Source organism: Salvelinus namaycush, chromosome 34 (assembly GCF_016432855.1).
Source record: "Salvelinus namaycush isolate Seneca chromosome 34, SaNama_1.0, whole genome shotgun sequence".
Classification (NCBI taxonomy): Eukaryota; Metazoa; Chordata; class Actinopteri; order Salmoniformes; family Salmonidae; genus Salvelinus; species Salvelinus namaycush.
The window spans coordinates 11,536,633-11,562,165 of NC_052340.1; the positions used below are offsets into that span (position 1 = coordinate 11,536,633).

General features: G+C 46.7%; 2 protein-coding genes across 7 annotated transcripts in view; one reads left to right on the plus strand and one right to left on the minus strand.

The window, feature by feature from the left end:
* Positions 1 to 8,336, plus strand: part of LOC120028334 (SID1 transmembrane family member 2-like) — a 34,165-nt gene extending 25,829 nt beyond the window's left edge. For 2 of the 6 annotated variants that reach the window (XM_038973549.1, XM_038973548.1), the window contains 8 exons: positions 172 to 308; positions 1,728 to 1,836; positions 2,447 to 2,523; positions 3,106 to 3,152; positions 3,783 to 3,888; positions 4,790 to 4,900; positions 5,280 to 5,393; positions 7,003 to 8,336. In XM_038973549.1, the coding sequence (XP_038829477.1) occupies positions 172 to 308; positions 1,728 to 1,836; positions 2,447 to 2,523; positions 3,106 to 3,152; positions 3,783 to 3,888; positions 4,790 to 4,900; positions 5,280 to 5,393; positions 7,003 to 7,065 (764 nt within the window). In that variant the 3' untranslated portion in view covers positions 7,066 to 8,336. The remainder of the gene's footprint in view (positions 1 to 171; positions 309 to 1,727; positions 1,837 to 2,446; positions 2,524 to 3,105; positions 3,153 to 3,782; positions 3,889 to 4,789; positions 4,901 to 5,279; positions 5,394 to 7,002) is intronic. The other 4 variants (XM_038973547.1, XM_038973550.1, XM_038973552.1 and 1 more) reach the window with 4 other exon arrangements.
* On the minus strand, positions 7,994 to 24,186 carry LOC120028333 (centrosomal protein of 164 kDa-like). Its single transcript, XM_038973546.1, has 28 exons — positions 24,038 to 24,186; positions 23,329 to 23,418; positions 22,944 to 23,055; positions 22,191 to 22,422; positions 20,816 to 20,950; positions 20,555 to 20,671; positions 20,350 to 20,427; positions 20,047 to 20,151; positions 16,002 to 16,058; positions 15,785 to 15,862; positions 15,473 to 15,546; positions 14,733 to 15,158; positions 14,420 to 14,551; positions 13,917 to 14,112; positions 13,644 to 13,727; positions 13,351 to 13,473; positions 13,032 to 13,175; positions 12,867 to 12,950; positions 12,659 to 12,727; positions 12,326 to 12,585; positions 11,807 to 11,995; positions 11,487 to 11,685; positions 11,194 to 11,301; positions 9,992 to 10,106; positions 9,450 to 9,749; positions 9,212 to 9,284; positions 8,982 to 9,100; positions 7,994 to 8,901 (listed from the first exon to the last, which is right to left on the minus strand). Exons 2-28 carry the CDS (start codon positions 23,411 to 23,413, stop codon positions 8,825 to 8,827), a joined length of 3,771 nt encoding a protein of 1,256 aa, XP_038829474.1. The 5' UTR covers positions 23,414 to 23,418; positions 24,038 to 24,186; the 3' UTR covers positions 7,994 to 8,824.
* Between the last annotated feature and the right edge of the window lie 1,347 nt (positions 24,187 to 25,533).

The window sequence follows — 25,533 nt, forward strand, 5'->3', positions numbered from 1 at the left end:
AAGTCTCAGATCGGTTCATTCTGTCTTGCCCAACTAGATTGCTGTGACTCCAAGACAACACAAACAGATCTGGGACTCGGGCTACTTCACAATAACTGTACTGTAAGGTATTCTGTACTGTAAGAAACGTCATTAATGTCTCCCTTTCCTCCTCTGTCTCCTGTCTGTCAGACACCTCCTTCATGTATATGATCGCTGGGCTGTGTGTGTTAAAGCTGTACCAGAAGAGACACCCAGATATCAATGCCAGCGCTTACACTGCCTACGCCTGTCTGGCTGCTGTCATCTTCTTCTCTGTGCTAGGAGTGGTGAGTGACTAGGAGCGCAGACACGCAGACAGGCAGACTGACAGACAAAACACTACAAACACCCAACTATACATTCATGTACATACTACCTCAATTAGCCCGACTAACCGGTGCCCCCGCACATTGACTACCCGGGCTATCTGCATTGTGTCCCGCCTTCCACCACCCGCCAACCCCTCTTTTACGCTACTGCTACTCTCTGTTCATCATATATGCATAGGCACTTTAGCCATACCTACATGTACATACTGCCTCAATCAGCCCGACTAACTGGTGCCTGTATATAGCCTCGCTACTGTATATAGCCTCGCTACTGTATATATGTATATAGCCTCGCTACTGTATATAGCCTCGCTACTGTATATATGTATATAGCCTCGCTACTGTATATAGCCTCGCTACTGTATATATGTATATAGCCTCGCTACTGTATATATGTATATAGCCTCGCTACTGTATATAGCCTCGCTACTGTATATATGTATATAGCCTCGCTACTGTATATAGCCTTGCTACTGTATATAGCCTCGCTACTGTATATATGTATATAGCCTCGCTACTGTATATAGCCTCGCTACTGTATATATGTATATAGCCTCGCTACTGTATATAGCCTCGCTACTGTATATATGTATATAGCCTCGCTACTGTATATAGCCTCGCTACTGTATATATGTATATAGCCTCGCTACTGTATATAGCCTCGCTACTGTATATATGTATATAGCCTCGCTACTGTATATATGTATATAGCCTCGCTACTGTATATATGTATATAGCCTCGCTACTGTATATATGTATATAGCCTCGCTACTGTATATAGCCTCGCTACTGTATATAGCCTCGCTACTGTATATATGTATATAGCCTCGCTACTGTATATAGCCTCGCTACTGTATATAGCCTCGCTACTGTATATATGTATATAGCCTCGCTACTGTATATATGTATATAGCCTCGCTACTGTATATAGCCTCGCTACTGTATATATGTATATAGCCTCGCTACTGTATATAGCCTCGCTACTGTATATATGTATATAGCCTCGCTACTGTATATATGTATATAGCCTCGCTACTGTATATATGTATATAGCCTCGCTACTGTATATATGTATATAGCCTCGCTACTGTATATAGCCTCGCTACTGTTCTTTTTCACTGTTATTATTTCTTTACTTATCTATTGTTCACCTAATACCTTTTTTTTTTTTTACTTAAAAATTGCACTGTTGCTTAGTAAGCATTTCACTGTAAGGTCTACTACACCTGTTGTATTCGGCGCACGTGACAAATAAACTTTGATTTGATTTGAACTGTAGACTCTGACATACACAACCTATAGAATCATCATTCAGCAAGTGTCAAGTTCCTGATGCATCCTGATGATGGTGTGTCTACCTGTGTGTGTTGTGTTCAGGTGTTCGGGAAGGGCAACATGGTGTTCTGGATCGTCTTCTCTGTCCTCCACATCCTGGCCACCATGCTGCTCAGCACCCAGCTCTACTACATGGGTCGCTGGAGACTGAGTAAGGAATCAATCAATCACATGTATTTATTTGTTATTTTTAAAAGCCCTTTTTTTACATTAGCAATTGTCACAAAGTGCTTTACTTACTTTACCCAGCCCAAAACCACATAGAGCAAGCAATGCAGAGGCAGAAGCACAGTGGCTAGGAAAAATGACCACGAAGACAGGAACCTAGGAGTAGGGGCTAGGAAAAATGACCACGAAGACAAACAGGAACCTAGGAGTAGGGGCTAAGAAAATGACCCCGAAGACAGACAGGAACCTAGGAGTAGGGGCTAAGAAAATGACCCCGAAGACAGACAGGAACCTAGGAGTAGGGGCTAGGAAAAATGACCCCGAAGACAGACAGGAACCTAGGAGTAGGGGCTAGTAAAAATGACCCCGAAGACAGACAGGAACCTAGGAGTAGGGGCTAAGAAAATGACCCCGAAGACAGACAGGAACCTAGGAGTAGGGGCTAGGAAAAATGACCCCGAAGACAAACAGGAACCTAGGAGTAGGGGCTAGGAAAAATGACCCCGAAGACAGACAGGAACCTAGGAGTAGGGGCTAGGAAAGTTACAGGGCTAAGGACAGGTGTCAGTCTATTCTATTTGTTTGTGTTTCAGATTCTGGCATCCTGCGCAGGATTGTGTATGTGATCTACACCGACTGTATCCGCCAGTGCAGTGGCCCCATGTATATTGTGAGTATACATCAGGGGGGGAACTACTGCCCCCTCTCATTGAAGACACGGAAGTTCAAGGCCGACCGCGATACTGCAGGCATTGTTTGCATAAAACTGGAACCCCCCATTATCGTGAATGGAAAAATGGCAATCATCGTGGTCAATCTACCAATAATTGCTTCTAACAACCAGATGTATGTCCTTGAACCGATTATTTTTCAATCCCACACAGAATAAGTTTAATTTAGTTTCTAATTGCAGCCTTCTGTCGCCTGGTTGGCCTTCAACTTGAGTTACTCAATGAGAGGGGGGGGGGGGGGGGGGGCAGCACTGAGCTAGGCTGCAACATCACTTCCTGGAGTAGCTCAAACTGCGTATCTTATGTCTCCATGAGACGCCATCTTAACCGACTTCATTTGGCTTCAATACACTATTGAGTATTTACATAGGAATGAATGGTGTCGCGTGATCGATGGCTTTGTCCCATTCATATATACAGTCATTGGTATACTGTACATACACACACTGTATGGAGACTAATGTTACGAAAGATTCACAAATCCACAAGTAAACGTTTCTCTCTCTCTCACGCTGTGTTAGGACCGAATGGTTCTGCTGGTGATGGGAAACATAGTGAACTGGTCTCTGTGAGTATTTTCTTCATTTACTCTATCTTATTCTGACTGGACTGCCTTTACTGCAGTGTTCTTTATTTGTGACACATTTTATTATTATTTATTTTTCTGTCAGGTTTGCAAGGTACAGATCTGGTATCTTCATTTGATCACTCTGTTGTCGCAGAGAATTTTCCTGCGCAGCTTGAAATGCTAATTCTAGTGTATTAGGGATTAAAAAGGCTTCTAAAGTTTGTAATTTCTGATTTAAAATGCCAGACTTGATTTGCCCTAGCAAGAAATGTATCAACCCCTACAAAAATGTCCATTAATTATAATCGATGTAATAATTCACATTTCCTGTTGCTGAATGATTTGTTTTCCTGCTGTGAGAAACGGGGTCAGATTAAGATGGCAGGTCTGTACATTGTTTGACATCATCATGCAGTGTTCTTTATCAAAGGTCTTTCACACCTACTTTAAGTGATTCATGTATGTCCCTTTCTGTCAATGTGATTTATTGCGACTCACTCCGCCTGATGAGGCAAGGTATCCATTTACTCTGTAGAACAGTCATTACACACCCACAACCATCATGGGTGGAGACTTGAGTAGACAACTCATCACTGACATACATTGTGTTGTTGTGTTCTGTCTGTCCAGGGCTGCCTATGGGCTACTAAAGACGCCCAATGACTTTGCCTCTTACCTGCTGGCCATCGCCATCTGCAACTTGCTACTCTACTTTGCCTTCTACATCATCATGAAGGTGTGTGTGTGTGGGGGGTCTAAGCTAGCATATGGAATTGTTTTAAGAAATTGTAGGCTAAGGGTTTTAAAAAAATGGATAATAAATCTTAACTTCTGCTACTACAAAATAAAGATCTGTCAGTGTGATTGAGGCAGACAATAAGTTCATCTCTGCAGCTCCTAACACCCTTAGAATAGCTTCCAGTTTCCTCCATCTCCTCATCATCAAAGAGCCACTGCTCGTCACTCCTCACCATGCCAACGCCTTAGTCCTCTCATGGTGTATGATGTTCAGGGTGTCTCTCACTGTCACTCTGTAAAAGAGAAAACAGCGCCTCACCTCACTGTACAAGTCGACCAGACGGCTCTGCCCCTGCTCAGGCAGTTGCTGGCTGTGCTCAACGAGCATGGCCATGTGGCTGAGCTGGTTTGTCCAGTACTGCTCGTACTCACACAGACCCAGGCCGCCCACCTCCAGCTGTGCTGTCCATGATGCCATCCATGGTACAGCCTGGACAAATCGCTGGATGTAGTCGCTCATTATTGAGAAATGGATCAATCTTCGAAAGCAGTCACACTTCTAGTCTTGAGGTTGTTGCCACAAACTGAGTTCCAAATCAACATTGGCACCTAACAACCAAACATTCTCAGTTCGAAACATGCTCTATTCAATTATGATAAAATGTCAATGTATTTGTATGGTTTTAGACTCACCATGGGAATGAAAGAATGATTTTAAATCATCAATGACTCTGGCTCTTAGCAACAGACATTCTACTTAAATGTGCTTTGTTTGACTGTTGCCATATTCTAACAGTATTGTGTATATATAGAAAGTGCACATCTGACACATGAAACAACGTAGAACATGTTCCGGGTGTACAATCACAGATGTTGTGTTTCTGTGAATGTGTGTGTAGCTCCGTAGCGGTGAGAGGATCCAGTGCATGGCCATGGTGTGTATCCTCTTCACAGCCGTGGTGTGGGGCTTCGCTCTCTTCTTCTTCTTCCAGGGCCTCAGTACCTGGCAGGTCAGCACAGCCTTACAGATCAGTGGCTTCCACCACACGTCAGCCTTACACGCCCCTCTTCGGGGGCCCCCGGCCGTTCCATGTATTCAAACGGTTCCAGAGCTAGCACACCTGATTAATCAAACACTTGTCTGTGTAGGTAAGTTGAATCAGGTATGCTAGTTCAGGTGTACAACACAATTGTGAATGTTCTGGGGGTCCCTGAGGAGAGGTTTGGGAACCCCTGTCTTATGGGGCTCATGGTATCTGTAGTACCACACTTGAAAACATCACACGCTCGCACACTACATATTTACACATCACATGTCTTGGTCACATAACCCCAACAGTCACCGGTCACTGTGGAACTGACGGCTTTGTCCCCTCTCTCCTGCCATAGAAAACCCCCGCCGAGTCCCGGGAACACAACCGTGATTGCATCGTGCTCTCCTTCTTCGACGACCACGACATATGGCACTTCCTGTCTTCCATTGCCATGTTCGGTTCCTTCCTGGTGAGTGTGTGTTTGGTGTGTGTGTGCACGCCTCTGGGGAGGGCCATGCGACACTCATTTCATAGTACAGTCGTGGCCAAAAGTTTTGAGAATGACACAAATATTAATTTTCACAAAGTCTGCTGCATCAGTTTGTATGATGGCAATTTGCATATACTCCAGAATGTTATGAAGAGTGATCAGATTAATTGCAAAGTCCCTCTTTGCCATGCAAATGAACTGAATCCCCCAAAAACATTTCCACTGCCTTTCAGCCCTGCCACAAAAGGACCAGCTGACATTATGTTAGTGATTCTCTGGTTAACACAGGTGTGAGTGTTGACGAGGACAAGGCTGGAGATCACTCTGTCATGCTGATTGAGTTTGAATAACAGACTGGAAGCTTCAAAAGGAGGGTGGTGCTTGGAATCATTGTTCTTCCTCTGTCAACCATGGTTACCTGCAAGGAAACACGTGCCGTCATCATTGCTTTGCACAAAAAGGGCTTCACAAGCAAGGATATTGCTGACAGTAAGATTGCACCTAAATCTATCGGATCATCAAGAACTTCAAGGAGAGCACAGTGAGGTGAAGACTTTTGGAGGATGGCCTGGTGTCAAGAAGGGCAGCAAAGAAGCCACTTCTCTCCAGGAAAAACATCAGGGACAGACTGATATTCTGCAAAAGGTACAGGGATTGGACTGCTGAAGACTGGGGTAAAGTCATTTTCTCTGATGAATCCCCTTTCCGATTGTTTGGGGCATCGGAGAAGACAAGGTGAGCGCTACCATCAGTCCTGTGTCATGCCAACAGTAAAGCATCCTGAGACTATTCATGTGTGGGGTTGCTTCTCAGCCAAGGGAGTGTGCTCACTCCCAATTTTGCCTAAGAACACAGCCATGAATAAAGAATGGTACCAACACATCCTCTGAGAGCAACTTCTCCCCACCATCCAGGAACAGTTTGGTGACGAACAATGCCTTTTCCAGCATGATGGAGCACCTTGCCATAAGGCAGAAGTGATAACTAAGTGGGTCGGGGAACAAAACATTGATATTTTGGGTCCATGGCTAGGAAACTCCTCAGGCCTTAATCTTGTAGTCAATCCTCAAGAGGCAGGTGGACAAACAAAAACCCACAAATTCTGACAAACTCCAAGCATTGATTATGCAAGAATGGGCTGCCACCAGTCAGGATGTGGCCCAGAAGTTAATTGACAGCATGCCAGGGCGGATTGCAGAGGTTTTGAAAAAGAAGGGTCAGCACTGCAAATATTGACTCTTTGCATCAACTTCATGTAATTGTCAATAAAAGCCTTTGACACTTATGAAATGCTTGTAATTATACTTCAGTATTCCATAGTAACATCTGACAAAAATATCTAAAGACACTGAGGCAGCAGACTTTGTGAAAATTAATATTTGTGTCATTCTCAACTTTTTGCCACGACTGTGTTATAAAATGGAGGGGAATACACAGATTTCACACCATGGACATGGTTATTGCGCACGTCATTCAGCAATAGGAAATCATTAGTGGCTGAGCATTGATGAAGACCTCCCATTACTGACCCATACATACCCAGATAGTAACATCTCAGATAGTGACTGACTCCTCTGCTTTCTGCTAGGTTCTCCTCACCATGGACGATGACTTGGACAACGTCCAGAGAGACAAGATTTTCGTCTTCTGAGAAAGCAACTCACTGGCTCCGCCTTAATGTTTCTCGCTGGCCAATAGTGACACGGTGGCAACTGACACACCCAATGGCTTTGTCTCCCTGACTGCAGGCGCTGGGCATCTCTCAGCCAATCAAAGAGTTGGGGAAGGATGGTGCGCCCTCCCCCAAGTTGGAATCTGTATGGACACTTGGCGTGCCAATCAATGAGTCTGGTTCACCAAGACATGCTGACATTTCTCCTTACTGCCATCCGATATTACTGTGGTCGTCGTGTTTTCTTATTGCGGATAAAGATGTTAACAGTTCGAATGTAATTTATTTTATATTGCATCATTACTGACTTGCAACTCCATCAATGCATTTAAACATGTATAGTCTGTGTGCCTGTGAGAACACACCTCATGTCCAGTCTGTCGGTGGCCTTTAATGTTCTAATCATGTGGTCTGTATTTATTTCTATGGCTCAGTCGGATACTGTATGCCAGATGGATCTGTCCCAGATGTTCCTGAGAGATCAATGATTGTGTACTAATTACTAACTATGTCCTTAGCTGGTGAGGAAAATATATTTTGCACTGTAGGATAAGAAAACTTGGGACTATGTGATGGAACAGTTACTGAATAAAGTTTGTCCACAAAGGTGTAATCTTTAGTATTCAGTAGTATAATCTGTCTCTAGGTTTTGTATTTTAAGTTACTGACACGCAGGAGGAAAAGGAAATCCAAACTTGGGTTGTGTTCATTAGGCACCAAATGGAAGATAATTGACAATCAGGGAAAGACTACCTGAACTTGTCCAAGAAATTCACATTTTCGTTGCAAAAGTTAACACTTTCCGTTGGGTGTCCCAATGAATACAACCCTGGTGATTACTTTAATGCAGACAAATGAAATATTGAAAAGCTGTTGCATGAAAAAGAATGAAAGCTTGACATGGACAATATACACCACTTTATTTATAAAAATACTGTAAAAATTCCACACATCTATCTGCACAGTAAACACACTGGAAGAGGGTCTCTCTTACCAGAATTTCATACAGACTGAATGCTTCACAAGTTGTCCTGCCCTTGTAGTGGTTATTATGGTATGGCTTGAACTTCTCATACAGCAGAATTACAACATCTCTTATACAACCTGATACCATGATCTTTAGTCGCTTATAAATTTAAGATATCAACGGTATCGCTCTCATAAACCTTGAGATGTCTCTCCCAATAAAGTGAAGCACCTATTGAATATGTAACAGCTATGCATTCTGCTTTAGAAACATTTAAATAGCTAGAGGCAAAGAAATTGGGAAACAAAGTGATTTGTTGACTATGGGGCTATTGTCTCCATACTCCCAAGCTATTCAACCTTGCATGCCAATGGAATGAAATTACAGAGACCACTGAAACAGCCCTAGTGTCCTCTCTTCTGTCACACAATCACAGCTAAACCTGAGGACGAAGAGTTCACTGGAGGTCAGATGTCTTAAAAATGTTTCTTACAGTAATCTGATATGGAAATTTGGTTGTTGGGGAATCCTAGCTCTGGTCCAGGGCGTTCCTTTGGTCCACACACAGCCGAGGGCGGTTCCTCTAGTAATGCCCTGGACCAGAGCTAGAGGGATCCCTGCATTAAAAGTGCATTTTAAAAACGCACCCCTGTCCTTAGCCCTTTTTCAGTAACAATACAGCTTTATCTGCTTGTGTTGATCCTTGCTCCGTATGTAACTTCTCCCTTCCCCACCCCCCTTTAGTAATGGTACACTTTAATCTGGTTGTTGTCATCCAGGCTCAGCTGGACCAGTCCACTCATAGTTGGGGGGGTCCGATAACGTGTGAACAGAGGTCTGATGAAAGCCTGTTAAGGAAATGTACAAGATTGAACCAAGCTCCATTATAAGTGGTGGTGTGTGAGCATGTTAACAGAAGGATACACACTGGGGTCTTTCCTGCGTGTCTCCAGCCATCTCTTGTTGCCGTCGATCAGACCCTGAAGCCTCTGGCCATCCATCTCCACTGCCTTAGGCTGCATGGAGGACAGACTACGAGCCTGCTCACTAACACACACAAACACACATTTCTGTAGTACCTTCCTTCTACAAGATAAGACTACTGTGAAAGGGATGAGTGACAGTCTATTTTTTTTTTTTTTACATTTTCATATTTACCTTGCAGGACTGTACCCTGAATAAAGTGCATTGGTCCTCAAGGAACTGGTGGCTATGGACTCAATAGAAGCCCCTATAGAAGGGACAAAGAGAAGTGTAGTCTCGTTAAACCAACAACTTCCCCTACCTGAAAGTACACAGACAACCCTGAACGGAGAGTTCTTCAGTCCACAGAACTAAATAGAACACATATTTAATATAACATATATGATATTGGATCTCTTTGGTTGAAATGTACCAGGGAAGAGCTTGGCCCAGCGGCTGTTGAGCAGGTCCTCAGAATCCCGTGGTTGGGTGGAGGTGCTGTGAGGGGCCCACGCCCAGGAGGGCCCAGACAGAGGCATGGAGAGCTGTGAAAGAGGCATTGAGGTGGGGGTTCGGGGCTGGGAGAGGGGCAGAGGTAGTGGGAGAGGCTGGTAAGGGGTCTGGCGTTGAGTCAGAGAGCCCAGAGCCCCCAGGACTGTGTTGAGCTGGCCAGAGATGTGCTGGAGCGACTCGGCTAAGTGCTGCACCTTAGCTGGCACTGCGGGCTCCCCACCTGGAGAGGAGAGAGGGGAAGAGAGAGGAAGAGAGAAAGCGAATGTCAGAAAAGAAGAAGACATAGGTAGAAAAGCAAGGGACGAGGTGTGAAAGAGAGGGAAGGAAGGAAGGAGGGTGAAAGGGGAAAAAAGGAGAAACGATGAAGGGGGAGAGAGAGTATAAATAACATGGCAGCGGAGGAGTACAGGCCTGTTATGAGTGTGTAAGGAATGGATATTCACGTATGTGTGTCTCTCTCACCTGGGCCATCATGGCTGTTGCTGACGCTGCTCATATCCGATTCAGTCACATCAAAGGTCACCTTCCTATCAGCAGCCAGTCTGCCCTGGTCATCATAGTAGTGATGATGGGAGACCTGGGCAAGGGAAAGCAAGAGAAAAGAAAAAAAAACTCCATACTTTTGTACTTTCTAACACGAACACTTGATTTACAATGATTTAGCTGATAACTGCTTTATTGAGGAACGTTTTACTTACAACGATTGGCTTAGCTAGCTACCTTAAGTTGAACACACTGACTGTAAGTCGCTCTGGATAGGACTGTCTGCTAAATGACCAAAACGCCATGCAATGCATACAAAATATGTATGTGTACAAAACATTAGGAACACCTTCCTAATATTGAGTCGCACCCCCCTTTTACTTGAAAACAGCCTCAGTTCGTCGGGGCATGGACTCCACAAAGTGTCGAAAGCGTTCCACAAGGATGCTGACCCATGTTGACTCCAATGATTCTCACAGTTGTCAAGTTGGCTGGATGTCCTTTGGGTGGTGGACCATTCTTAGTACACAAAGAAAACTGTTGAGCGTGAAAAACCCAGCAGCGTTACAGTTCTTTTTATTTAACGAGGCAAGTCAGTTAAGAACAAATTCTTATTTACAATGACGGCCTACCCCGGCCAAACCTGGACGACGCTGTGCCAATGGGACTCCCAATCACGGCCAGATGTGATACAGCCTGGATTCGAACCAGAGACTGTAGTGACGCCTCTTGTACCGAGATACCATGCCTTAGACCGCTGCGCCAATCGGGAGCCCGATTCTTGACACACTCAAACTGGTGCGCCTGGCACCTACCACCATACCCCATTCAAAGGAACTTAAATCTTTAGTCTTGCCCATTCACCCTCTGAATGGCACACATACACAATCCATGTCTCAAGGCTTAAAAATCCTTCTTTAACCCGTCTCCTCCCCTTCATTAAAGTGGACTTAACAGGTGACATCAACAAGGGATCATAGCTTTCACCTGGATTCACCTGACCAGTCTGTCGTGGAAAGAGCAGGTGTTCTTAATGTTTTGTCCCCTCATTGTATAGTGTGTTGTTTATTAGCAATCTACTGAAGTATGTATAACGTTATGGGCATGGTATGTAGTACAGGTGGCGTACAGGGGGCAGGATACGTGGTATATAAACGTGTTATGGTGTAGTACTGAGGCACCTCTTCAGCTACGGAGCTCTCTAGCTGTTGCAGCCTCTCCTCTTTCCTGCGTAGCAGCGAGTTCCCCCTCTGCACAGTCACCCTCAACTCCTCCACGTCACTGGCCTCCTGAGGAAGACAAGCGGAAACGAAAGAGAGCGACAGAGAGAGGGAGGGAAAGAGAGCGAGAGACGATCCAGGGACAGTTACACACGAAGGTCAAGCATACTCTCTCACTTCATGAATGTTCAACACAAGGGCGCTAGGGCAGGGTGTAGGAGTCTATAAGGGATAAGGAAGGGAGTCACACTTACACGTACCTGCTGCAGGTTCCTGTACATCTCCTGTGTGGCCTGGGTGTGCGTGGTGGTGTTGGGGTACTGAGAGGAGCTGGACAGGGCCTGCGCTGCCTGCAGCGCTGCCTGTCTCTCACTCAGACGACCACTCTCCCTCTCCAGGAAGCGCCGGGCCTTCTGCAGGGACAGGCCCTCAGAGGAGATATACTGATGCAAGCTGGGAGAAGGACAGGAAGAGAGAAACACACACACACACACACCACATAGAAGTTAGTCAGGATAGAAAGGTGCAACATGCATGCATGTTCTCTCTCTCACACACACACACACACACATACTCGTCCAAGCTGCTCTCGCTGTCTCTGGAGATGGGGGAGAGAGGAGGTTCTTTCAGGTGTTCCACATGCAGCACTTTCTCCCGTCCAGCAGAGGGCGCTGCCTCGCTATCCTTCTCCTTCTTCCTCTCCTCCTCCTCTGTTCTGTCCAGTCTAGTAGAAGGCCTCTTGATCTCACTCTGCTCCAGATCACTGCAATAGAATCATGTGTTTGTCCCTGAGAAAGTACCGCTTGAGAAAGAGCTCAATAGTCTGGCAAGCTACAATTGAAGTCTCCCACTAAGTCTGGAAGACATGCTGCTGTCAGCTGCAAGGTGTCAATGAAAGTGTGAACGGAGGTTGACCCCAATTAACGGGCCAGGTGTGTGTGTGTGTGTGTTTCAGTGGAGGCTGCTGAGGGGAGGACGGCTCATAATAATGGCTGAAAACCATGTGTTTGATACCATTGCATTCACTCGATTCCGGCCACTATTATGAACCGTACTCCTCCCAGCAGCAGCCTCAACTGGTGTGTCTGTGTACCTGACTCTGCGGCCCAGCCGATCACAGCGCTCCTGCAGCAGCTCCACCTTGCTCTCCAGCCGGTCCCGCTCCTCCTTCATCCTCCTGCTCTCCTCTCTCGCTTTGTCCCTCTCCTCCCTCATTCTCTCCAACTCCTCTCTCGCTTTGGTCCTGTCCTCCCGCCCTCTCTCCGCCTCCTGCCTCGCCCTGTCCCTCTGTCCTTCCACCCGCTCCAGATCCCCTCTCAGTCCATCTCTCTCCTGCATGACTCCAGGCAGAGCCTGAAAACATCACAGGCTTAACATCTACAGCACGGTGGTGGTGGTGGTGGTGGTGATGACGATGAATCCTCACCTCAATTCCTCTGTCTATCTCATCCTCTTCATCCCCAAGCTGCTGCCTCCTCTTCTTCAAATTCGCTGCCTGAACATTGGCAAGTGGATATGTCCTTTAATCAACAGCGGCCAACCACACACATACACAGTTCATTCCTTTCCAAAGCCATCCCTAAGTGTTCCAGATAGTGATGCAGACACATATCAGTGCAACAGTGACTGATTACCTGGGTCTTCAGTATTGTCTCCTGGCTCTTCAGTTCCCTGGCCCTCAGCTCCAGCCTGTCCCCCAGCTCCTGAATCTCTGCCTCCTGAGGGATGACAGATGTTTAGAGATGATACATGTGTGTGTTCGTGTGTGTGTGTGTGTGTGTGTGCCTCTCTGTCCTCACCTTGCGTGTGTGTGTCTGGCGGGTCTTGCAGAGCTGGGAGTCTAGCTGTGTACGGAGTCTTTCCAGCTGGGCGCTGTGTGCGGCCAGCAGGCGATCCCTCTCCTCCTGCAGGACACACAGCAACTGTTCCTTTTGGACAGCCTCCTGGAGGACAAAAGCACACACAGACAGACACACAAATAGATCAGGAGTTAATTTCCACAATATTTAACTGCAGCATTACATGTAGGGACAACAGTGCAGAGGCAACAGCCAAAGCAACAATGACAGTAGCAGCAGGCAGGTTACGAGAAGCTGTGACCTTTGAACTGTGTCTCACCTGGTCCAGATGACTCTCTCTGATAGAGCTGAGTTCTCTGTGGTGGTCGTCTTTGAGCTGCCCCAGCTTCCTGGCGTGGTCACGCTGCACTTCCTCCCTCACTTCCTGGAGCACGTCTCCCAACTGGACCAAGTCACAGTCAGTGGGAGGGATTCATAATGTCACAACGCTCTATAGGGTTTAGACTGACATACTGGTAATATGTGTATCTGCAGTCAGGGAGATGAGGGCTATGGTTTTGTGTATCAAAGGTGGGAAGTAGTGTGTGTGTGTGTATGTGTGTGTTCTATCACCTCTCTTTGGTACTCTGCTAGATGCTGCTCTGGGCTACGAGGGCTCTTCAACTCCCTCCACCTCTCACTGGCACTGCTTCTCCCCTAAGGAACACAACAACACACTGTCTTCAACCATCACCTGTGTGACACACACCCTATCCTAGACTCCATGTATTTCCCTCACAAAAACTATTTCAGTTATTTCGAGTACACGTGTGTATTGGAAGGCCCCTCTCCTATATCTCCCCCCTCCCACTCTCCCAGCTCCTCTCCTACCTCCCTCTCTCTCACCTCCTGTTTGAGGGAGCTGAGTTGCTCCCCCCGCTCCCCAAGCAGTCTCCGCTTCTCCGCATGGAGCTTCTCCTCTGACTCCTCCCTCAGTCGCTCCAGGTCCCGCCTCCCCTGGGCCTCTATCCTCTCTCGCTCCGCCTCTGTCTCCGCCTCCAGGGTGGCACGCAGCTCTCTCAGCATCGCCTCGCCCTCCTCCCTGATGAAAACAACACACACACGAACATAGCAAGCACACACAATCATTTCTAGCGCAAATCTTTTTTTGTCTTGTTTTTTTCCCAGTGACCGAGCGGTATTTCTATACCTACTGTATGTGTAGAAAGAACAGTATCGCCTAAGCACAGAACAGTTATGTGAAGCAGTGTCATATTAATACAGCTAGGGTCGCTGAGCATGTGATCTAATGGTCAGTGGAGCACTCCAGGGAGATTGCTGTCATATGAATGTGTGTGTGTGTGTGTGTGTGCTTATGCAGATGGATGAATAGTAGAGAGATGAGTCACCTGATGTTGCGTTGCTGGTTCTCTCTCTCCCTCCGGGCCATCTCCCTCAGCTCCAGTAGCCTGCTTTCAGACTCCACACTCGGCCTGCTCTCCTCTTCCCTCCCCTTACTCTGGAGCCTCTCCCTCAGGCTCCTGGAAGACCGGTCAGGACCAGAACACACACACAGCAGCGGGTGAGATAACCAGCACTGTCACACAGCCCTAAGCATCAACACTGAGTCACATACTCACACGTCACAGCTCACAAATTCTACTATAACAGTGGACATAAGTGGAGAGGGAGGTTGACCACTCTCTGTGGCCTGCTGCCTACCTGACCCTCTCCTCGCTCTCCTCCTTCAGCCTCCGTTCCTCCTCCTCCTCCTCCCGCCTCAGCTCCTCCTGAAGGAGGCGCACCTTCTCCTGCCTCTCGCGCAGCGCACGCTCCTTCTCTATCTCCCTCTCAGTCTCCCTCCTCTCCTTCTCCCTCTCCTCCTCCTGGGCCCTTCTGCTGTCCTCCCCCTGTCTGGGGGCTTCCTCTTTGTACTGGGTGTGGGGGCTCCTAACTAGGCGGCCTCTGGAGGTGTCAGGCCGCTGGACCCCCGGCACCCCTAGGCTGGTGCTGGCGCTGACCACCTCGGCCCGCGGCCGGGGTTCCGGCTCACAGTGGGAGGACCCTGTGGTCTGCTGGGATTCACTGGGCTGGCTGGGGGGCCTGTCCTCCATCACTGGATCCTCCCTGCCTGCACCATGGAGACGCCTGCAGAGTTTGGGAGGAGGGAATGAGGGGAGAGAGAGAGAGGGTTGAGAGAGAGAGAGGTGAGAGAGAGAGAGAGAGAGAGAGAGAGAGAGAGAGAGAGGAAGAGAGAGAGAGAGGGAAGGAGAGGAGAGAGAGAGAGGAAGAGTAAGAGGAGTCAGATAAATTATTTGGCTCAGCTCTAGACTGGCAGATCAAGGTGAGAAACAGACCACTGCACCAATGACTGACAATATGCTTGTATCACAACGTGTGTGAGTTCAGAGAGGACATTTCACTGAAATATGGGCATTTATCAGAAAGGCTTGTCTGCCAACCTCTCTGCAGCTTCTGCCCTCTTCCTCCGTTCCTTCTCCTCCTCCGCACTGACTTTCACTATCCCCACTTTGTCCTGGGGAAAATACAGACTTTTTAAAAAGGTGAATAGCAAAGGCTAACATAACTCTACATGGCATGATGTGAGTGTTCACTCTCAAAATAAAACAACGGTACAAACAGTGCCTACAGACTCTACAGCCAGAGAACCACTGTGACTGAGGAGAGAGAGTGTAGCTGAGGAGGAAGGAGGTGAAGAGGGGCGAGCGAGGGAGAAAAAGAAAGGTGAGGAAGAGATGGAGAGAGCGTGGTACCTGCAGGAGTGGACTAACAGCAGGGGAGAGATCCTTCAGGGCCAGGACTTTCTCTGACAACTTGGAGCCAAAACCAGACTAAAGGGAAAATGGAACACAACACTGTTTGCCTTTACTCAACACACCCCTTGATAAAATCTGTTTAAATGTCACATTATAAAGCCTCTATTCTACAGGCCTATCTACTGGGACATGATCTTAATCCATAATAAAGTACCTTGAGGTCCTCAGTGGAGGAGGATGCCACCTCCATGTGCTCGCTGGCCTCCGACTGCTGATGTAAACACACTCAGTCACTGACATGAAGCATAGTGCCACCGTATCACCTCAACACCGTACACAGACACACACAGACACACACAGGCACTCACATGCACTCACATGCACTCACATGCACTCACATGCACTCACATGCACTCACATGCACTCACATGCACTCACATGCACTCACATGCACTCACACACAGATAGATAGAAAACATGGATGCATACTGCCATTCTCAGCGACACACAACGATTATGAAGGCTCTCGTAGCAGGACAAAGCAAGTACAGCAGAAAAGGGACAATACACTAGTCAACAGCACAGAGCAGCCATCCCATTGGTTTGATCAGCAAAGCTTGGGCAGACGAGGCAAATAGTGAGACTCTACCACACAAGCACAGGGCTGGTCAAGCAGGCAGTAGAGACAGAGAAACACAGGCTACAGCACTGCAAGTTTGGACTGAGAGGACCGGCTGCCTTGGGGGCTGTATAAGAGGATGGGGCTGCCTTGGGGGCTGGTGAGAGGATGGGGCCGCCTCGAGGGCTGGCTGAGAGGATGGGGCTGCCTCGGGGGCTGGCTGAGCGGATGGGGCTGCCTCGGGGGCTGGCTGAGCGGATGGGGCTGCCTTGGGGGCTGGCTGAGCGGATGGGGCTGCCTTGGGGGCTGGCTGAGCGGATGGGGCTGCCTTGGGGGCTGTCTGAGCGGATGGGGCTGCCTTGGGGGCTGTCTGAGCGGATGGGGCTGCCTTGGGGGCTGTCTGAGCGGATGGGGCTGCCTTGGGGGTTGTCTGAGTGGATGGGGCTGCCTTGGGGGAATGGGGCTGCCTGAGAAGATGGGGTTGTCTGAGAGGATGGGGCCGCCTAGGGGGCTGGTTGATAGGATGGGGCTGCAGTGCTCAGCTCTAGAGGAGGGATGGAGGCAAAACTGGCAACAAGGGGACCAGAATGTTCCGATCCAGTCCTCAGAGCTGACTGCATATACACATATTACCAAAGACACCAATGTGATGTGAGGGAGACCATGGGGGGCTGGATTCACCAGGGTTAGGACTTGAGCCAACACAGCCCCTCAGGGAGAGGAATGGTGTCTCCTTTGGCTGAGAGAGGGGCGGAGGTGCATGCAGAGGGGGAGCACACAGGGCAGGGGCCACGACATGGTCAAAGCACACCAAACCCCTACCTCTGCTGGTAGAGGGCTTTGTTTTGGCACATTCTTCTTCTTCCCCACATACACCTCCATTTTGTCACTTCGTTTAAGGTCTGCTAACTTCTTCTTCCCCAATGACTTAGCTTGGACCTTTTGTTGCTCGAGTCTCTCGATTACTTCCTCTGAGCTTGTGGATGTTTTGGGTTTCGGTGAGGCTTGCACGATCTGAATGCAGTTTTCCACCACCTCATCACGGTCTTCTTCAAGTCTGTCTCCTTCCTTTTCTTTTCGTTCGCTTTTGACGCACCCCTCCACCTCCTCCTCACTGCTCTCCTCTCCTTCCCTAGCCTGTTTTTCACTCAGCGAGCATCTCTCGGAGACTTTATCACTTTCCTCCCCTTCCTCACTTTTCACACACCTCTCCACCACTTCACTCTCTCCCTCATCAGCCTCCTCTTTGCCGACCTCTTCCACTTCCTCACTTTTCACAGACCTCTCCAACACTTCACTCTCTCCCTCCTCAGCCTCCTCTTTACCCTCATCTTCCACCTCTTCCTCACTTTTCACACACCTCTCCACCACCTCCCTCTCACCCTCCTCAGCCTCCTCTTTCAACCACCTCTCAACCACTTCATCACTATCCTCATCTCCCTTTGCCTCATCTTCCTCCTCTATACTGTCTCTAACAGTCTCTTCCTTCCTTTCCACAAGCTTCCTTTTGAAATATCTCTCGCCCACTATCTCACTTTCCTCTACATCTCCTCCCTCCATCTCTTTCATATATCTCTCTACTACCTCATCACTCTCTTCCTCCTGTTCCCACTCTTTTTCCTCTCCTGCTTCCTCACTTTTAGTGTCTCTCTCATCTGCTTTTGGTTCTTCTTCACTTTTAACACTGCTCTCAACTAGCTCATTGCAGTCCTCCACCTGTTTGTCATGACCTACCTCTAGTTCTTCATTTGTAACACACCGCTCTACTACCTCATCACTCTCTTCTTGCTCTCCAAGATATCTCTCCATCATTTCATCACTTCCTCCTTCTTCCTCATTTTTGTTGACATTTTCCTCAACTACGTCACCAGTCTCGTCTTCCTCCCCATCCTCACTTTTTACACACCTCTTTATGACCTCATCACTTTCCTCCTCTCCCTCCTCCAACTTTGCTTCACACTCTACCTCCTCACTGACCTCGGCCTCAACGTCCTTGCCCTCCCCCTCCTCTTCTTTCTTCTTCTCACTCGCTTGCCCTACTTCTCTCTGGTTCTCCTCTTCACCTCCTCCCTCCTCAGCCACACTCTCTCTGTCCTCTCCCCACCCCTCCTCATAATCTTCTTCCTCCTCTCCACTGTCTCTAGTTTTACCAGGCTGGGGGTCTGGGGTAGGGGGGCAGACCCCAGCAGCACTACTGCAGTCCCTGCTGCCTCCGCGTGGTGGGGAGGAGAGGAGGTGGCGTCCACGAAGGGAGTCCTTGGTTGGAAGGGGAGGATGGTGGCCACCAGAGAGAAAGAGAGGGAAGACGTGCATAGACACAAACACAAAAATAAAGAAAGTAGGGGGAGGGGTTGGGGATAATGTGACAAGGAGAAGACACAGGGACCTGAGCAGCATGCAAACCACTCACGCATTCCGTAGGTAGAGCTCATCGAAAGAGAACAGTCATGTCAACAACAAACAACACAGAGAAGTGTGACAAAATCACAGGAAGTGCACAGTTAAACACACACACACACACACAGAAAGACCTATAACACCAACGTAAAGAGTGATCAAATGAAAGACTCAGATGGCAAAGCAATAACAGTGACAGTATGAGGACAAGAGGACTAACAGAAAGAAACAGTGGCAGCCGTGACCATAACACAGCTCCCACTGACACAGCAGCTAGACAACCAGGAAGAGATAGACACACAAGGACCCGAAACACATGTTTAAAGTCACACACACCACACACTTATGAGAGTTGATAAATGACAAAGATGTTATGTCTGAATGAATGAATAGGCCTACACATTTTCCCAACGATAGCTTATACTTTCTATCCCTCAAAGTGTTGATTTTGGTTAAAGGCAATCTAGTAAACAAGAGCAGTTCTATCTAGGTCTGCATCTTGTGATCTCTCTTCAGATAGATCCGATAACATAGTCATGGGTTTGTTCAATATATCTAAGTAACAGTGCATTCGGAAAGTATTCAGACCCCTTGACTTTTCCACATTTTGTTACGTTACAGCCTTGTTCTAAAATTGATTAAATCGTTTTTTTATCATCTCATCAATCTACACACAATACCCCATAATGACAAAGCAAAATCAGGTTTTTAGAAATGTTAGCAAATTTATATAAAATAAAAAAAATGGAAATCTTATATAGACAGGTGCCTTTCCAAATCATGTCCAATCAATTGAATTTACCACAGGTGGACTCCAATCAAGTTGTAGAAACATCTCAAGGATGATCAATGGAAACAGGATGCCCCTGAGCTCAATTTTGAGTCTCATAGCAAAGTGTCTGAATACTTATGTAAATAAGGTGTTTTGTATACATTTATAAAATGTATACATTTGCAAAAATTTAGTTAAAAAAAAAAAGTCTTTTAACTTTGTCATTATGGGGTATTGTGTATAGATTGATGAGGGAAAAAAATGTTTCATACATTTTTAAATAAGGATGTAACGTAACAAAATGTGGGAAAAGTCAAGGGGTCTGAACACTTTCCGAATGCACTGTAGGGTTTAAACTACTAGAAAGTCCTAAAACTAACATACACCACAGGATTGACAGTGGGATGAAAAGAGAGAAAGAGACAGTGAGAGAAGTAATAGATTGAGCCACATCAGTAGTGTGTGAGTTACCTGCTGAGAGGGGGACTCAGGGCTGTGCTCTCCAGACAGGGCCAGGTCCTGTAGCTCTGCTTCTGTCTTTTCCTCTGGTGGGGCCAGTCCACTGGCCTCGCTGTCCTATTAGCCACACAACACACACGGCAGAGCCTAAATCCATTATACAGAGAGGTTTTCTAATGTAATAATGACATGGGACTGTGCTTATCTGCATTGGTATCATACACTGACAGAGTTGAAAGTAGGTGAAAAGTCCTAAAGGGGCTATGCCATAAAATAGACATGGTGTTGTTGTGCATTGTGAAAAAGGAAGTGTACCTCATACTGCAGCCCTCCTCCCAACGCATCCAAGTCCAGGTGCAGGTTCTGTAACAGTCTGGTCGAGCCACGACGACTCTGCAAACAGCATCACAGTCATACATCTAACTTATACTCCACAAATTAGACACTTCTATTCTCCAAATATTCTGTTTCACAGTGCCCAGAAAGGATAGGTATGCACTTTGCCAGTTGAAAGTCATACCGGCTGCTCATCCTCTGAGATGTTATCCTCTTCATCCTCGAACCCAGGCGGAGAGAAAGCCACACGCTCCTCCTGTCGCCCTCCCAGTAGACTGGACCCGAGGCTTGAGAGAGGACCCTTAGGGGAGGGAAGGAAGGAGGAGAGACAGAGAGCGAGAGATAAAAGGTTAGAGACTTTCAACAGCACACCATAAGAATAAGGGTAATACAGTACATAAGGTAATGAACTATCATCATTTTTCATCAAGGTGAAAACTCTTACCCCAAGGGGAGTCTTCAGGGGCTCCAGCCCTCCAGAGCTGCTCAGGGACCCCCTCAAGGCCGGGCCATCAAGACCCCGTAGAGGAGCAAGGCTCCCCAACGGGGCCTGCAGGGGCCCAAAGGTCAAGCTTAATGGCTGAGAGACAGAGAGAGACACACGTGAACAAATATGTTGTGTAGAGAGGGTTCAGGTTAATAGTAATCATCATGATATTCAAGGATCTTATCGAAACTGGTATACTGCTCCTATCATTCACCTGCTTCTACCAATCCTTCTCCTATAATTACAACAGTTCCTTTACGCTCTGAGGCTGTCTTACCATTTCCTGTCTGTAATCTGTGGTCCTACCTGCAGAATCCCTGCACTGCCCTGCTGGATCAGCCATGCTCTCTCCCATCCCGTCTCTCGGCTGAGAGGTAGGTAGGGGGACATGGGGCCAGGGGAGAGACAGAGAGGGGCCAGGTAGGGGACGAGGCCCTGCTCACAGTCCCTAGCATCAAGTAAGTGAACTCCTAGGATGATCTTTCCCTTCTGCTTGGCCTTCTCTTCCCTCATATGTTTCTGTCATCACTGCCCCAGGTGTAGAATGACCATATGAAGGCATTTGGGGTTCAATAGCCTTTCCTTCCTCTACTTCCACTTCTAAACAGACCACCTTGTCGCTGAAATCACTACTGCTCTCCCTGCCCTCTTCTGCTGCCTCCCTCCATTCCACCACCTCCTCAGTGACAAAGCCCTCTGCTCCCCTCTCGAGACTACCATGACTAACTGCATCAGCTTGACTCTGTGTTTCATCAGTGGGCCCTAGGCCAAACCCCACTGCCCTGTCTCATTCCTCATTGTATGGTGCTAACCCCCCATGTCAGTTTGAACCCCCTACCAGGGAACCTTTCACTGTTCCCAGGGGTGTTTCTGTCTGGCTCTCCTTCAATGCAGGCCTTTCCCCTTTGTTTACAGACTGCTAAGAAAGGATACACATAGGAAATGGAGAATGACTTAGGACAATGACTTATAACTCTATAATCACTACGATAATCACTATATCGGTATAACTGTATCACTTAGCAACTGGGGGGCATGAAGCAACCAAGCATAAGTATGTGACTATTGTGTTGATGACCAAGACAATATAAAATAAGAATGTATTGGTTCAGCCAAGCCACTCTAAACGCCTCATCTTTGTACTTTGTTTCCTTTCTATTTTCTGCTACGCCTCAGTGACTAAGCGGAATAGCCGTGCTTCTTTGACATTATTTAGAGTTGAAGTTATTTCCAGACCAATACATCTACACACAACAGCACTGCAGTGTTCTGAAACATCTGTGAGTCACTTCATGCGCTTGGTGTATTTCAGAACATAACAACGCCCACTCACTCGTGGTGGCTTCAGGAGCTCTTGGTCTTTTGCCTTCTTCTTTTTCTCCTTCTTGTCTTTTTTATTTTTCTTCTCCTTTTTAGCAGCGGTGGTGGGGGGCCCGTGAGGCTGGGTGCCGGCTCGTTCTCGCTCCTGATTTACCAGGCTGCGGTATTGCTCGTCACACGGGTGGTCCCAGGTGGACTGGCCCGAGGAGAAGTTGAAGTAGTACACGTCCCCCGTCACATCTTGACTGCGAGAGGGGGGAGAGTCACTTCAGCACCTCAGAACTCAGAGAAGGGAGAAGAGACCAGTGAACATATGGTGTCTGGGAATACTGGGAAGTCTACCAGTGTTGACACACTACTAGGGGCCAGAGATGGAGTCAATGTCAGGCGTCTTCAAACTCAGATCACAGTAAAAAAGACTGTGTATCGAGACCACGACCGAGACAAAACTGATCCATGCAAGAGAAGGGTGACATTGTGACCAGTCAGTAGTCATTTGTGGTTAATGAATCACTATCAAAAAAGTACTGTTAAAAATTACATTTAAAGTACTGTTTTACGGCAATTAAAAAAACATGCATTTATGGAAGTCAATTTTGGGGTAGCACAAAAAGCATCCCCCATCTACAAATGTGTTGACCATCCATACACAGGTGAGAATATTTGTGTTCGGTTTCAAATTCACTTGATTGGATGTTACTGACCAACGCCACCAGGTTCGGACTCCATCTCTGGCACAGTGGCAGATGCCTGCCTGCCTGCTTACCAGGGTTTCCATTCGGGAGGCAGTGGGGCAACAATGCCCTCTCTGGCCAGCCATAGGAGCTCGGGCTCCCGATTGGGATCAATGCCAATCTCTCGTGCGTACTCATGGATCTCTGACAGGGGAGGGGAAGAAGCAGTGAAGAAAATCTCCAGATAACATTACATGACTTCTCACACAACCAAAATAAGTTAGTGAATGTGTCATATGTGGCTTATCTATGTAAAACAAAGCATTGCTTGGTTTTGAGATGTGCCTATGTGTTTGATGCCCACTACAACACTTTGCACCATGCTCGTGTAGTTGTTTCAGCAATGTAGCTTACAGTCTACTGATCTGTCAACTAGAAAGGGAGCCATACTGCCCCTTCTGTATCCTTCTGCTCTACCTTGTTGAGAGGGGATATAGTTCTCATCGTAGTCCTCTTCCAGGATCAGCTGGTCTCCAATCTGCAGAGCAGCAGCTGCTGTCATGGTTACTTAGAGGGGAAAATAGTAATGTCGTAGATGCCATTTCAAAATTGTAACTATGTTCTATTGTATTTTAAGTAGCGCATGCATCACTACAAAACAAACCCCATATGGGACATCTGGCACATTAGATAGAAACTTCAATTTGTACAAAAAACGTACGATTTAACCTCTGTGTACAGTCATATACATCTATGCTATTAGGTCATGCAAACTCTATCCGCGTAGCTAGTTGGCTCTAGTTGGCTAGCTAGCTAAGTGTAACTAGCCACAATGATCAATCCTTTACCACAGTTAAAAGAGGAAACCTTTTCAAAAACGAACTAGTTAACTAACGTAGCTACTGTAGTTAAAACTATCTTCGCGGCTTTAGCTACGTCAGTTAGCTAACGAGCTAGCTACATTAGTTGGCCATTAAATTAGAATAATAACTCCCATAATGTTGTTAACATGGTTTCATAGCTAGCTACAGTAACGTTAGCTGGTTAACCGTAGGTTTCCAGTGACAGACCAATGCGGGGTGGCGCCACATCTCAGAGGAAAACGTTACAGTAACTAGTTAATTCGCTAACATTGGCATATTAGATAGAAACTTCAATTTGTACAAAAAACGTACGATTTACCTACCTAACTACAAGTTATTCTCCTATCCCAGCAAGGGAAAGATCAGTCAAGCGCGATTATTATCGACATTTTCCATTACAAAAGAGTAGAATGGTTTCACTGGGTCTGCTAGCTAAACAACAACATATCAAAACAGAATCCGCTGATGGAGCGTCCAGAGACGCTTTTGTCCGTTTCCGGTTCCAACACCCCTAGCAACCATGTAGCACCCACCTACCACTCAGACATATCGCGGTAGATTGGACAAAAGTGATGCAGAGGACACCTCTCATTGGACCTAATCACTGCCCAACAAATTATTTACAGTACTGTAATTCACAGCTAGTACAGTATAATCCCTTTAGCAGGTAATCACATAGTTCAATATGGTAGTGCTTTCATATGTCCACATTCTCATTGGAAACGTGAATGCATTTCGCAGACAATTTACATGAATAAATTTAGCAAAATACATGTAACCACGGTCAGTCTGTCAAAAATGATTGGTCGGGTTTCTGCAATTGAACCAATCACATCAGGTTTTGTTTTGTTTTTTCCTCTGTAATTGGTCCCTGAGCCCATAGGAGGCAACTCTAAAATGTATTTTCTCTTTCTGTAAAGCCCTACCTTTATCCACTTCCACTGTCTTCCAAGAGTTAGTTCTGCTTCACTTCAGTTTGCTCCTCAATTCATGCACCTTGGTTGGAGAGTGAGGTAGCGGCAGTGTTTCTCCCTTAAACACAGGTCAAATTAGGTCAAATTGAAGACTCCAATTTGCATGCAATTAATAAAGTATTGCAGAGCCACTTCCACATGACATCAACAAAATTAGGAGCCTTCCAGTATGAGGAGGTGTCAAACGGTTGTCATAAAACGTCTTCTCAATGAACTGGTTCCTTGACGAATGTATCCTGCTTTATTGTGGGCAAAGTGATGTTATTGACAGCAACCAAAAGGTATATATGTACTCAGTTCGGTTTTAGCCACCATTAATTATTCACCAAAATTATGGCTTTTTTACTGTAATTATATCCTGCATTGCAACACTATAGATTGGTTTGTCTTTTCTGAATCCATTAATTGAGGCTTCCTTTTCAGTAGGCTCAAGCCTAACAATAATATAGTTTTAAAGTATCTATCTGATTTCAAAAACATTGTCACAATACCTGCTGTAAAAAAAAACAGCATAGACCAGCATATGCTTGACCAACCAAGACCAGCTTGACCAGCTAGACCATGCTGGTCCGACCAACTTGACCAGCATCATAACCAATTTGACCAGCATGGACCAGATTGAAATTAATGCTGGTCTATGCTGCTTTTTTAAGCAGGGTATTGCTACAGTGTAAGCAGTTTGTTTGGCCCGTAAATCCACACACACATCTACCATAGGGTGGCAGCAAATCAGTCAGAGAAATCCTCTGCTTTCGCCACTGAGCAGTGACTTTGTTCATTGGCTTTGCTCCTAATAAAAATCTGAAAGATACTCCTGTGTCTCATCATCACTGCATCATCGCCCA

Excerpts from the sequence above, each read along its gene's own strand:
- LOC120028333 (XM_038973546.1), bottom strand. The coding sequence starts at position 23,413 with ATGACAGCAGCTGCTGCTCTGCAGATTGGAGACCAGCTGATCCTGGAA. Across the intron at positions 11,996-12,325 it reads CGGCTGGGCCGCAGAGTCAG|TGATCTGGAGCAGAGTGAGA; the intron begins GTACACAGACAC and ends ATTCTATTGCAG. Across the intron at positions 10,107-11,193 it reads AGAGCTCCGTAGCTGAAGAG|GTCTCCCATCATCACTACTA; the intron begins GTGCCTCAGTAC and ends TCCCTTGCCCAG.